Source organism: Trichosurus vulpecula, chromosome 4 (assembly GCF_011100635.1).
Source record: "Trichosurus vulpecula isolate mTriVul1 chromosome 4, mTriVul1.pri, whole genome shotgun sequence".
NCBI lineage: Eukaryota > Metazoa > Chordata > Mammalia > Diprotodontia > Phalangeridae > Trichosurus > Trichosurus vulpecula.
Window position 1 is genome coordinate 4144463 of NC_050576.1, and position 15059 is coordinate 4159521.

At 38.5% G+C, this 15059-nt stretch overlaps 1 protein-coding gene across 1 annotated transcript in view; it reads right to left on the bottom strand.

Annotated features, from left to right (window-relative positions):
• The window catches only part of LOC118847934 (serine/threonine-protein kinase TNNI3K), a 394003-nt gene that overhangs the window by 272946 nt on the left and 105998 nt on the right, over positions 1 to 15059 (bottom strand). Inside the window, exon 7 of the mRNA XM_036756639.1 lies at positions 4206 to 4344. Coding sequence (XP_036612534.1) covers positions 4206 to 4344 — 139 coding nt within the window. The remainder of the gene's footprint in view (positions 1 to 4205; positions 4345 to 15059) is intronic.

The window sequence follows — 15059 nt, forward strand, 5'->3', positions numbered from 1 at the left end:
CTCAGATAACTGCTTCTGTCACTTACTGACAGTGTGAGCTTGGGCCTTTACCTGTCTGGCCCTCAGTCCCACGAAATGTACTTCCCGAACCCCTCCCAGCTCTACATCCATGACATGATGACCTCCTGCCCAAGTGTTACCCAGGATTCATCTCAGCAGATGAGCTGTACATGCCCTCATTTATTTCCTACACCCTCAGGCAGCAGTGGAGAGACTCAATTTTAGGAGTCGCAATAACAAATGAGAATGAGTGCCCCTTCCTATACAAGACCATGGCTGGTCTGCCAGCTCCTAGTATCACCCTTGAAATTATTTTGAATTTACTTTGTGTACCGTTTTTTTTTCTTAATTTGGAACAATGGAGCAAAGGAATAGATAAAGAATCGGTTTTGTCATCAGAACGGTCTGAGGCCCAATCTTACTTTGGGCACCTACTCACCTATGTCACCCTATAGAAATAACCGCCTCTTAGTAGTCATAGGCGACTCTAAGCTTAAAACGTTCAGGGCTAGTGCTAATCTTCTTTGGGGAAGGAATTAGTTCGCCAGGAGGTTCCTATGCCAATGAAATCCTGGGTCCAGTCTAATCCTACTCCAATGCTTTGAATAATTATAGGCCTACGTGTTGTTTCCCCGCTAAAAGGAAATCTCCTTGGGGCAGGAACTGTTTTGCTTCTTAGCACAGCTCCTGGCTCATAGCAGTCGGTGAATCAATACTTCCTGATCAAGCGATTGAACAAATGACAGAAATTAGAGAAAATGTTATTAGAAAAACTCTGGATGGGAGCGTTTCAATTGCAAAGTCATTCTGGGCCAGTTTATGTTCTAGGCCAGCATTTCATCTCGGTTTGCTGTTGGGCATTATATTGTTACTATGGTCATTCTCGTCATCATCATCATGACCGCCATCCTCTTCTTCCATAGTCATCGCTATTATTAGCTGAAAAATATAAAAAGTTTACTCCAAGAGACAAGAAAGATGTTCTTGGGGGCAATTTGCCCTCCCCATTGCTCTTCTAAATGAGCTTTTAGCAGGAAAGAGGACCGGCACGATGGAATGCCAGCACCCAGACACTCTTCACGAAATGCATCCTCCATTTGTTTGGTCACAGCATGAAGGATTCCATCCCAGGCTGCCACGTGTCAAAGGGGCTGGGTGAAAAGATCAAGGCCTCTGCATGGGTTGTGTCATGTCACCCTGTGATCACACAGCACGGTGACCAGCTTTTGCACTGGAAAATGGCCTTTTTTCATCCTGATGAGAAAGACAAACCACAAGACCTCACTTTGCAATGTGCAGCTACCTTTTGGCTTGTCCATTCTCCTTGGAGGAAGGGGAAAGGGGCAATGCATTTTCTGGTGTCGCTGACCCCAGGAGTCAGAGGAGGATGACCAGACAGTTAAAACATAGGACTCAGAATAGGTTGGTCTCCCCAACATGCTGAACCTTGGTAGCTATTTCCAGAATTACAGTCGGCTAATTTTATAGCTAGAATTTATTTTCATTCTAAAGTGTTTGTGACATTCTGGGTTGCCATGACAACCCCCTGTAAATACCAGGTTTCAAATTGTGCTCCTTTACGGGTCATTCATTTCATCTTCCCCTTTCGTACATTTTCCGTGGCGAAGGTCCAGTCTAAACCAAATCATCTGGAAGCTTAGCCTGCTTTTCAGAATAAATGAACTGACAAATAATAAGCGCCGGGCACTGCTGGGCAGGAGGCCCATGGCTCCTTCGGTTTATTTTTTTGCAGTAATGGTTTAGCGCAAACAGGTCTTAAATATCAAGGTTATGCTTGAAGAGGGGGGAAAACACACTTAGAAATCTGAGTCATGCTGGCTCCACATCTTTAAAAATCAGAGAGTAGGAGGCATATAATGCACCCGTGAGTCTTAGAGAAAATGTTAAATTTATGTAGTCTGATATTAGAGTGTAGGAGGGGAGTAGGTGCGTTCTATCTTTCAGTCCTTTTGCAGAAGGAGTTTTCGATCCTAAGGACATGCCCTTCTTAAATGACATTTGTTTCGACATCATGGAGCTCAGAAGTGATCGGGAGAGAAGGCTCGAAGTTTATTTTAGTAATAAAAAGTGAAGTGGATGAAGTTCCTGATCCCAATCAGAATGGAAACTCTCTGAGGGCAGGGACTGTGTTTCATTCATGACTTTATATCTCTAGAGTAGAGTACAGTGTCTGACACACTGTAAGCACCTTATGGATGTGTTCATTGACTAAGTGTCTGAGAGAAGGGAGGTCAGAGAAGGATAATACATGTTTGTTGACTGACTGATTCATGGATAGAAGCAAAGCTCTACTCATTCTAGGGGGCACAGCAGATGGGGTACTAGGTCTCTAGTCATGGAAGACCTGGGTTCAAATCTGGCCTCAGATGGTCACTAGCTGTGTGACCCTGAGCAAGTCACTTCACCTGTTTGCCTTACTCCACTGGAGAAGGAAATAGTAAACCACTCCACTATCTTTGCTAAAACAGAAACAAACAAAAAAACCGTGGATGGTGCAGTCTGCAGGTCAGGAAGAGTCAAACACAGCTGAATCGATTGAATAACAACACCAGCACCTACTCTCCCCCAAACCCCCAAGGTGCACAATCCCTTGTAGACAGGAATGGCATTCTATATGAACTTTTAAAGCAAACATGTCACAACCTGGAAAGCCACATGTTATCACAATTTTAAACACACACACACACACACACACACACAATTTCTTTTGCTAGAATAACGATAGCCTTGGCCTCCTTTCCTATTTTCTTCTCTGGTGGGAGCTTTGGGCTTTCACTATGAAAAGGTGAAACCACTGATTAGTTGGATTAACTGGAAATCAATCTGTACTCTGAAGCAAGAAGCTGGCAGTTGCCAAGGTCTGACAGTCTTGTCCATTTTTGTAATGTGTAGTAAAGGCCAGCAGCCTTTCCAGCTGTGTTTTTAATTAGGTCTCTTGGGGGTCAATAGAAGAAGGTTGGCATCTACATGCCTGAGGGGACTTCCATAGGCAGAAGATCAACACTAGGACAACCTGTGTCCAAAAGGGGATGGTGTGGGCAGGGGCATGGGCGGGACAGTGTTTTTTCTGCTTCTGCTTCTGAACAATGGTCACAAATGGCTCTTAGAACAAGAATTGTCTAAAGCTAGACTTGCCCCATGGCAATCTCTTCAGCTGTCACACTCAGTCACACTTTTTCACATCAAGACTCAAACCCAAACTAAATGACGTGATCTCTGGGAACATCCTCTAGTTTCCACATTTGTAAAATCAAGAGGAAGGCTTCACAAAGGCAGGCAAGAGTTTGATGCATTTTCAAAATGGAGCTCAACATGTGTCAATCAATCCACAAGCATTTCTTCAGTACCAGCTCTGTCCCTGGCTCTGACCAGGGGCAGGGGCTGGGGGTTGGGGGGGAGGGGAGCAAGTCAAGTCAGAAAGCATTTCTGAAGTTCTGACTAAGGAAAGGTACTAAGTGATGAGTGCAGGAGAAAAAAGGGAAGGTGAAAACAGTCCCTGCCTTCTGAGAGCCCATTCTCTGATGGGGAGACAGCATCCAACAAGAGTGAAAGGCTCCTTCTCTACTCCTAAGCTGGGTTTTTGTGTCACAGGCATCCTGGGAAAGCCTTGGGACCTCTTCTCAGAATGTGTTTACACGAATAAATTAAAATGTACAGGCAGACAAAGGAAACCAATTACAATGAAGGAAAATTCACAAAATATTTTCCTCTTCATGTTCATGGACCCCAGGTGAAGAAGCCCTGTTTTAGAAGCATCACGCATTCTATAAATTCAAGATTGAGCTGATCTACAACATTCCTTTAACTCTGGGTTTAAGGAAATTACCAATGTAAAGTCCTCATATGAAAGGAAACAGGAAATAGTGGCTAGACTAGTGCTGGCCTTAGAGGCAGTCACCAATCCAGGCTCTGACATGTGCTGACTGTATGACCTGGTTAAGTCATTTAACCTCTCATACCAAAGGTAACTTCAGAGAAGGGGGCCCATTGCTTTTGTAGAGAAAACTATTCACAGGGAACCCCAGAAACAGATGCAATTTCAGGGTCCGTCAAAGAAACTTAAAAAGAAACTTTAAAAATATAGGTATAGCAAAACCAGATTCTGACATTTTTTAACAACCAAATGCTAGTACAATTTATAAACCACCATTTTCATTTTCTGTTGGCTAAAAATAATATCTTACCATCTGCTTTGCTGCCTTCTTCCATCAAGAGTTTTGCAATATTAAGGAATCCTTTGGCAGATGCTAAGTGGAGGGGCCTATCTCCAACTTCCCCACTTAGATTCACATCAGCGCCAAATTTCAGCAGGAGACGTGTTACCTAAAGACACCATTCATTTAAATTAGATATTAGGATTGTTTAAATATAATGAATGAAGGAACATAACACTGTCAGTATTCTCAGAGAAGAGTCTTTGTCACACCTAGATATCTAATAGGTGCCTTATCCTCTCTGAGTCATAATTATTTTTTCTTAATTAAAATGGGGCAAATATCTGCTCAATCTACTTTGGAGAGATATCTGTCTTGTCAATCGAGGGAAGGTAATGTTTATGAAAGTACAACAGACTCTGACTGCAGGCCTTGGCAGGCTGGTCCTCTCTGTTTTCTCACAATCAGCATCCTTCCTCATGCCCTGCAATGGGTCTGACATTGTGTTGAATTGGGCTTCTTGAAAGTCAGCTTTGATTTCTTTCCAGCCAAATCCAAGAGGCTGTCCTCATGCCTTATTTCTCTCAACTGTTCTCTGGGTCTTGAAATTGTTGACCACTCCTCCATCCCTCCATGAAATCTGAGTTCTCTATGAAAGTCTCATGTGGTAATTCCAAGGGGTTTTACTTATTCCTTGTACAGAGTGAGCCCCAGCACTTACATACATCACAAATCTAGGTCTGGATGGAATCCCAGAGATCATGCTATCCCACATTTTACAGATGTTGAAACAGTTCCAACAAGATTCAAGTGGCTTCGAGCATGTAGAAAAAGGCAAAAGCAGGAGAGCCTGTTCCTAGTACAGTAGAATAGCATACACCTCTCAGATCCAATCCCCTTCCCCCAAAAGAGCTTGGATGACTTCCTGAGTTTTTGTAGAGCCTTGGCGGTGTCTTAATGCTGACCATTTCTCTCCTCTACTTGGAGCTCCTCTGAGGATTGTCTACCATGACAATCTCGGCAAATCTCGACCCTCTCACCTGATGGGACCTTCATAGGCTTCCCAGAGACATCTCCCCTTCCAACAGACATGCATTTTCTGACCAATCAGGCAAGGGGCAACTGGAATAGAAGGGAGTCCTGGCTGCCTGGTCTGGCTTCCAACATGGCAAAAAGCACATGCTTTAGCTAGAATCTGGCAAAACCCATTAATTCATGGGATCAGAGCTCTAGGGTGGGAATGGGCTTCAGAGGTCATCTAATCCAAATTCCTTACTTTACCAATGATGACATTGAGGCTCAAGGCAGTTAAGGGGGCTAATATCACATAGATAGTGAGCATCCAAGAAGAGATTTGAACCCTTATCCTCCAATTCCTTGCTCAGCTATAATACTGCAAAGGGAAGAGAAAAGGGAAAAGGAGCTATGTTATCTCACTTAAAACAAAAAAAAGAAAAAAAAACAACCCGAACTCCAACTGTGACTATAAAGACTTCATTCCCTTCCTAAGTGTTTGTTTACTATTGTAAACAATATTGTAAACTATTCCCTTAAATTCAAGAGAAATCAGAGTAGTCATCTTTACCTCTAGGGACAATAGCATTCACTAGCCTATACAGTATAGGAACTAAAGCCCACACCTCATAAATCCCAGTGATGAGATCTATAAAGGGTAGGCATAAAGTATCTGTAAAATCTGTTGTCTGTTGAGCCCCATGATTATACACTATGGGGAATATTGCCCACAGTAGGAAACATCAACTCTTCTCCAGAAAAATAAATGAATGAATGGCCAGAGGGCTGACATGTCAAGCACATTTCTTTCTAGCTAATGTACCATTCTCCTTGTCAGCATAGTGCAGGAGAGGACCATTGCAGCCATAAATTGCATTTGTGGTACCTTCCCTGGCAGGGAAGAGTCCAAGTGCTTATCATAAAAGCCCCATGCCCATTTTAACATAATTTCACAAGACTGTGATGGTATGTTCACAGCAAGTAAACAACCTTATCTCCCCGCCCAATGTGTAAAGATTCCCTTTATGTTCCTGCTGAACGATGAGGTTAATCTCCAAAGAGGAAAGCTCCTCAGATAGCATGCATGGCATACATTCTTGCTGCTACTGAAGCAGAGAAGTGCAGAGTTTTTCAATCATCTCAGTTTTTGGAGTTGGCACTTTCCAATGCATTTTCTTTTCTTTTTTTTTTTTTTTTGGTAAGTAGCATTTTATTTTTTCCCAATTACCTGTAAAGATAGTTTTCAACATTCATTTTATAAGATTTTAAATTTCAAATTTTTTTGCCCGTCTCTCCCTTACCACCTCCCCAAGAGAGCAAGCAATCTTATGTAGGCTATAGACATGGGATCATGTAAACATATTTCCACATTAGTCAATTTATGAAAGAAGAAACAGAACAAAAGGGAGAAGCCACACAAAAAAGTAAAAATAGTATACTTGGATCTGCATTCACACTCCAAAGTTCTTTCTCTGGATGTAGATAGCATTTTCTGTAAGTGTTTTGGAATTGTCTTGGATCATTGTATTGCTGAGAAGAGCTAAGTCTATTAAAGTTGATCCTCACACAATATTGCTGTTACTGTGTATGTTCTGGTTCCACTCACTTCACTCAGCATCAGTTCATGTAAGTCTTTCCAGGCTTTTCAGAAATCTTCCTGCTCATCATTTCTTATAGCATATTAGTAATCCATTACATTCGTAATAACACAACTTGTTCAGCCATTCCTCAATTCTTGGGCATTCCCTTAATTTCCAGTTCTTTGCCAACAGAAAAAGAGCTGCTATAAATATTTTTGTACATGGAGATCCTTTCCCCCTCTTTATCATCTTTTTGGGATAGCGATCTAGTAGAGGCATTGCTGGATCAAAGGGTTATAGAACAGTTTGGTTGCCCTCTGGGAAAGCAAATTGCTTTCCAGATTGGTTGTATCAGTTCAAAACTCCACCAAAATGCGTTAGTGTCCCAATTTTTCCACATCTTTTCCAACATTTATCATTTTTTCTTTTCTGTCATGTTAGCCAATCTGATAGATGTGATGTAGTCCCTCAGAGTTATTTTAATTTGCATTTCTCTAATCAAAAGTGATTTAGAGCATTTTTATATGACTATAGATAGTTTTAATTTCTTCATCTGAAAACTGCCTGTTCATATCCTTTGACCATTCATCAATATGGAAATGACCTGTAGTCTCACAAATTTGACTCAGTTCTCTATATATTTTAGAAATGAGGCCTTTATCAGAAACACTGTCTATAAAAATTGTTTCCTATCTTTCTGCTTTCATTCTAATCTAATGAACTATTCCTTGCTCTCTTAGTTTTCTTATTGTATCCGCCTTTATATTTAAATTGTGTGCCCATTTTATTTTTTTAATTAATTAATTTATTTAGTTTTCAGCATTGATTTTCACAAGAGTTTGAATTACGAATTTTCTCCCCATTTCTACCCTCACACCCATTCCAAGATGGCATATATTCTGGTTGCCCCATTCCCCAGTCAGCCCTCCCTTTTGCCACCCCACTCCCCTCCCATCCCCTTTTCCCTTACTTTCTTCTAGGGCAAGATAAATTTCTATTCCCCATTGCATGTGTATCTTATTTCCTAGTTGCATGCAAAAGCTTTTTTTTTTGAACATCTATTTTTAAAATATTGAGTTACAAATTCTCTCCCCTCTTCCCTCCCCACCCATTCTCCCTAAGAAAGCAAGCAATTCAACATAGGCCACATGTGTATCATTATGTAAAACCCTTCCAGAACACTCATGTTGTGAAAGACTAACTAAATTTTGCTCCTTCCTAACCTATCCCCCTTTATTGAATTTTCTCCCTTGACCCTGTCCCTTTTCAAAAGTGTTTGTTTTTGATTACCTCCTCCCCCTATCTGCCCTCCCTTCTATCATCCTCCCTTTTTTATCTTCTTCCTCCTTTCCTGTGGGGTAAGATACCCAATTGAGTTATTCCCTCCTCAGGTCAAATCCAATGACAGAAAGATTCACTCATTCCCCCTCACCTGTGCCCTCTTCCCTACCTACAAAACTGCTTTTTCTTGCCACTTTTATGTGAGACAATTTAACCCATTTTATCTCTCCCTTTCTCCCTGTCTCAAGATATTCCTCTCTCATCCCTTAATTTGATTTTATTTTTTTAGATATCATCCCTTTGTATTCAATTCACCCTGTGCCCTCTTTATATATATATATATATATATATATATATATATATATATATATATATATATATACACATATATACATATATGTATATATACACACATATATGTATATATGTATGTATGTATGTATGTATGTATGTATGTATATTCCCTTCCCTTCCCTATGTATGTATATTTCCTACCCTAATACTGAGGTCTCACGAATCATACACATCGTCTTTCCATGTAGGAATGTAAACAAAACAGTTCAACTTTAGTAAGTCCCTTGTGATTTCTTTTTCTTGTTTACCTTCTCATGCTTCTCTTGATTCTTGTGTTTGAAAGTCAAATTTTCTATTCAGCCCTGGTGTTTTCACTGAGAAAGCTTGAAAGTCTTCTTTTTTTATTGAAAATCCATATTTTGCCTTGGAGCATGATACTCAGTTTTGCTGGGTAGGTGATTCTAGGTTTTAATCCTAGCTCCACTGACCTCTGGAATATCATATTCCAAGCCCTTTGATCCTTTAATGTAGAAGCTGCTAGATCTTGTATTATTCTGATTATATTTCCACAATACTCAAATTGTTTCTTTCTGGATGCTTGCAATGTTTTCTCCTTGATCTGGGAGCTCTGGAATTTGGTGACAATATTCCTAGGAGTTTTCTTTTTGGGATCTTTTTCAGGATGTGATCAGTGAATTCTTTCAATTTCTATTTTACCCTCTGGCTCTAGAATATCAGGGCAGTTCTCCTTGATAATTTCTTGAAAGATGGTATCTAGCCTCTTTTTTTGATCATGGCTTTCAGGTAGTCCGATAATTTTAAAATTATCTCTCCTGGATCTATTTTCTAGGTCAGTGGTTTTTCCAATGAGATATTTCACATTGTCTTCCACTTTTTCATTCCCTTGGTTCTGTTTTATAATATCTTGATTTCTCATCAAGTCACTAGCTTCCACTTGCTCCAGTCTATTTTTAAGGTAGTATTTTCTTCAGTGGTCTTTTGGACCTCCTTTTCCATTTGGCTAATTCTGCCTTTCAAGGCATTCTTCTACTCATTGACTTTTTGGAGCTCTTTTGCCATTTGAGTTAGTCTATTTTTTAAGGTGTTGTTTTCTTCAGTATTTTTGGGTCTCCTTTAACAAGTCATTGACTTGTTTTTCATGGTTTTCTTGCATCATTCTCATTTCTTTTCCCAATTTTTCCTCTACTTCTCTAACTTGCTTTTCCAAATCCTTTTTCAGCTCTTCCATGGCCTGAGACCAGTTCATGTTTTTTCTTGAAGGCTTTTGATGTAGGCTTTTGACTTTGTTGACTTCTTCTGGCTGTATATTTTCATCTTCTTTGTCACCAAAGAAAGATTCCAAAGTTTGAGTCTGAATCTGAGAGCATTTTCACTGCCTGGCCCTGTTCTCGGCCAACTACTTGACCCTTGAGTTTTTCGGTGGGGTATGATTGCTTGTAGAGTAGAGAATACTTTGTTCTAAGCTTGAGGGGATGTGCTCTTGATTTCAGAGCTATTTCTCACACCAGCTCTGCCACACCAGCACTCCTCCTCCCCCAAGAACCCCCAACACGGATCATGACTCAGATCTTAAGCAGGCTCTGCACTCCCACTTAATTCCTCCCACCTAATTCCTCCCACCATGATGTTCCACTTAATTCCTCCCACCAGGTGGGCCTCGGGCCAGAAGCTACTCATCTCTAGTTCTGTAGCTGCACCACCTCTGCTGCCCTTGGAATGGTGGCCCACCATGAACTCCTTTCACTCTGTCCCCTGCAGCTTTTCCCATTAAGCTTCTCTGTTGTCTTTGGTGTTTGTGGGTTGAGAAGTCTGGTAACTGCCACAGCTCACTGATTCAGGGTGCTAGGGCCTGTTCCACCCACCTCCCGGTCTGGTTGGTCCAGGTGCGGCTTACACTGAGCTCTGCTTCACCCTGCTCCCAGTTCCATACGATAGACCTTACCCAGCAACCATCCAAGGTGTCCTGGGCTGGAGCCCTGCTTCCCTCTGCTATTTTGAGGGTTCTGCAGTTCTAGAATTTGTTCAGAGTCATTTTTTATAGGTTTTTGGAGGGACCTTGGAGGAAGCTCATGCAAGTCCCTGCTTTCCAGTCAAGATATTAGTTCTGCCCCCCCCTTGTGTACCCATTTTGACTTTATCTTGGTATAAGGTGTAAGTTGTTGGTCTATGCCTAGTTTCTGCCATACTCTTTTCCAGTTTGCCTGGCAGTTTTTGTTAAAGCATGAGTTCTTTTCCCAAAAGCTGGAGTCACTGTGTTTACCAAACAGTAGATTACTATATAATCTTTTATTACTGTTTCTTGTTCTCCTAATGATCCACCACTCTATTTCTTAGACAGTACCCAGTAGTTTTGATGATTGCTGCTTTATAATATAGTTTTAGATCTGGTAAGGCTAGGGAACCTTCCTTTACATTTTTTAAAATTAATTCCTTTCATATTTCTTTACCTTTTCTTCTTCCAGATGAATTTGGTTATTATTTTTCTAGCTCTACAAAATAATTTTTGGGTAGTTTGATTAGTATGGTTGTGAATAAGTAAATTAATTTAGGTAGAATTGTCATTTTTATTATATTAGCTCTGCCTACCCATGAGCTATTAATATTTTTTTCAATTGTTTTACATCTGACTTTATTTTTGTGAAAATTATTTTGTAATTATGTTCTTATACTTCCTGGGTTTGTCTAGGCAAGTAGGCTTCCAAATATTTTGTATTATCTACAGTTATTTTAAATGGAATTTCTCTATCTCTTCTTGTTTAACTTTGTTGGCAATATGTAAAAATGCAGATGATTTATGTAGGTATATTTTATATCTTACAACTTTGGTAATGTTGTTAATTACTTCAAGTTGTTTTTTAGTTGATTCTCTTAAAAAAAGCAATATTGACTAACAGTAGTGTTAATGGGTATCCTTGTTTCATCCTTGATCTTTTTGGGAAGGCTTCTAGCTTATCTCCATTACATATATTGCTTGATGATGATTTTAGATAGATACTACTTATCATTTTAAGAAAAGTTCCATTTATTCCTATATTCTCTAGTATTTTTAAAAGGAATGGGTACTGTATTTTGTCAAAAGCTTTTTCCCCCCTCTATTGAGATAATAATATGATTTCAGTTGATTTTGTTATTGATATGGTAAATTATGCTAATAGTTTTCCTAATATTGAACAAGCTCTGCATTCCTGGTATAAATATCACCTCATCATAGTGTATTATTCTACTGATAAATTTCTGTAATCTCTTTGCTATTATTTTATCTAAAATTTTTGAATCAATGTTCACTAGTGAAATTGGTCTGTAAATTTCTTTCTATGTTTTTGGCTCTTCTTGACTTAGGTATCAGCACCATATACATTGCATAAAAGAAATTTGGTACAACTCCTTCTTCAGCTATTTTTCCAAATAATTTATATAGTATTATAAATAATTGTTCTTTAAATGTTTGGTAGAATTCACTTGCAAATCCATCTGGCCCTGGATATTTTTTCTTAGGAAGTTCATTATTGGCTTGTTGATTTTTTTTTTTCTAAAATGGGGTTATGTAAGTGTTTATTTACTCTTCTGTTAATCTGGGCAATTTATATTTTTGTAAATATTCATCTATTTCATTTAGATTGCCAGATTTATTGCCTCCTAATTATTGATTTAGTTTCCTTTTCATTGGTGGTGAATTCACCCTTTTCATTTTTGATATTGGCAGTTTGGTTTTCTTTTTTTAAATCAAATTAAGAAATGGTTGATCTATTTTATTGTTTTTTTTAAATAAAATCAGCTTTCAGTTTTATTTATTAGTTCCATTTTTTCATACTTTCAATTTTATTAATTTCTCCTTTGGTTTTCAGAATTTCTAATTCGGTGCTTTATTGGGGATTTTTAATTTGTTCTTTTACTAACTTTTAAAATTTCATGCCCAATTCATTGATCTGCTCTTTATTTTATTCATATAAGTATTTAGAGATATAAAATTTCCCATAAGTACTGCTTTGGCTACATCACATAAATTTTGGTATGTTGTCTCATTATTGTCATTTTCTTTGATGATATTTTTGATTGTTTCTATGATTTATTTATTCTTTAGGATTAGATTATTCAGTTTGCAATAAATTTTTAATCTGTCTTTCCATGGCCCTTTATTTCATGTAATGTTTATTGCATCATGATGTGAAAAGGATGCACTTAATATTTCTGCCTTTCTATATTTGATTGTGATGTTTTTATGCATAGTCAATTTTTGTGTAGATGCCATGTACTGCTGAGAAAAAGCTATATTGCTTTCTACCCCCATTCAGATTTTTCCATTCAGTCAATGATATCTAACTTTTCTAAAATTCTATTCACCTCCTTACCTTTTTTCTTATATATTTTGTGGTTAGATTTATCTAGTTCTGAGAGAAGGAGGTTGAGTCTCCCACTAATATAGTTTTGCTGTCTATTTCTTCCTGGAACTCACTTAACTTCTCCTTTAAGAATTTGTATGCTATACCATTTGGTATATATATGTTTAGTATTGATATTACTTCATTGTCTGTTGTGTCTTTTAGCAAGATGTAGTTTCCTTCCTTGTCTCTTTTAATTAAATCTATTTTTGCTTTTGCTTTGTCTGAGATCAGGATTGCTACTCCTGCTTTTTTTTGTTGTTGTATTGGCAATTAAATTGGGATTTTTTTTTTTACTGTTTTAGAATGCTAAATTAATTTGATTGAGCCTTATTAGGTGCAAAGCCCAGGCCCAAATGCCTATCTACTAGGTGCTAAGCTGATGTGGGCATAAAGCCCTCAGGGCCCTAAGGGGAGTTCCTAAAACCAGAGCCACCCTAAGTTCTGACCTCTCAGATGACATTTGATGATCTCCAAAGACTGTATAAAAAGAGAGAATAGAGCTATTTGCTTGGGGCTTTCACTCTTGGAGGAGTATTGATGTGGAGACCCTGGGCAGCTGTAGTTAAGAGCCCTCCAGCTTGTGAACTCAGATGTTGATGCCTTCTTGGTAACTATGAATTTCATTTGGTCTGTTTATAATGTATCTTTGTAATTTGTTTGTATTTGCTTTGAAATTCAGGGTGCTGGCTTTTTCCCCTGAACTAAGTGAGTGATATTTGTATGTTGGATGAAATAAGATTGTTAACCCCTTAATGTTGCTTTCATTAGTAAAGTAGATCTAAAGAATTTGTGCTGGCAGCATTCTTGTTGTTGGGCTTCTGTTGGTCTTTCACCCCCACAGCAGCTGCTAGCCGAATTGTTGCAACATTAATTTACTTCAGCTGGAGCATAATATATTCTACTCTAGCCTTTTACCTTTGCTCTGTTTGCATCTCTCTACTTCAAATGTGTTTCTTGTAAATGAAATCGTAAGATTCTGGTTTTTAATCCACTCTGTTTTTTGCTTTCATTTTGTAGGAGAGTTCATCCCTTTCGCTTTCACAGTTATTATTGCTAACTGTGTTTTCCCCTCCATCCTATCCCCACACCTTTTCATGCTTTTCTTTCTTTCACTCTGTTCCTTCTCACTAACGTTTTGCTTCTGACCACTGCTTCCCCCAATCTGCCCTACCTTCTCTCAGCCACCCCCTTTCTTTTCTTTCCCCTTTTCCCCTCCTACTTCCCTATAAGGTAAGATAGATTTCTCTACCCAGCTGAATGTGTGTCATTCTCTCTTGGAGCCAAATCCAATGAGAGTAAGTTTCAAACAATGTTCACTCCCTCCCTTCTTTCCCTCCACTGTAACAGGTCTTTCATGCCTCTTCATGTGATATGATTTACCCCATTCTGCCTTCCCCTTTTTTCTTCTCCCAGTAATTTTTTCACCCCTTAATTAATTTTTTTTGACCATCACATCAAAGTCAACTTGTATCCAGACCCTCTGCCTAAGTATACTTCTAACTGAAATGATAGGGATACAGTTACAAGTTTCATCTCCCCATGAAGGGATATAAACAGTTTAACTTTATTGAATAATATGTGTTTTTTTCTTTTCTATTTATTTTTTTTATGCTTCTTTTGAATCTTGTATTTGAAGATCAAATTTTCTGTTCAACACTGGTCTTTTCATCAGGAAGGTTTCCCTATTTCACTGAATGTCCATCCTTTCTGCTGAAAGATTATGTTCAGTTTTGTTGGGTAGTTGGCTCTTTTGCCTTCATCATATTCTAATCCTTCTGATCTTTTAATTTAGAAACTGTTAAATCCTGTGTTGTCCTGATTGTGGCTCCTTGATATCTGAATTGCTTCTTTCTGGGTACTTGTAGTATTTTCTCCTTGACCTGATAGTTCTGGAATTTGGCCACACTATTCCTCAGAGTTTTCATTTGGGGATTTCTTTCAGGAGGTGATTGATGTATTCTTTCAATGACTATTTTACCATTTGGCTTAAGGATACCAGGGCAGTTTTCCTTAATAATTTCTTGAAATATGCTCTCTGGGCTCTTTTTTTTTTTATCATTATCATTATCTCTTCTCTGTCTACTTTCCAGGTAAGCTGTTTTTTCCAATTAGATATTTTACATTTTCTTCTATATTTTAATTCTTTTGATTTTGTTTGACCGATTTTTGATGCCTCATAGACTCATTAGCTTCCACTTGCCCAGTTCTAATTTTTAAGGAATTACTGTCTTCAGTTAGCTTTTGTATCTCTTTTTTTTTCCATTTGGCCAATTCTACTTTTAAAGAAGCTTTTTTATTCAGTCAATTTTTGT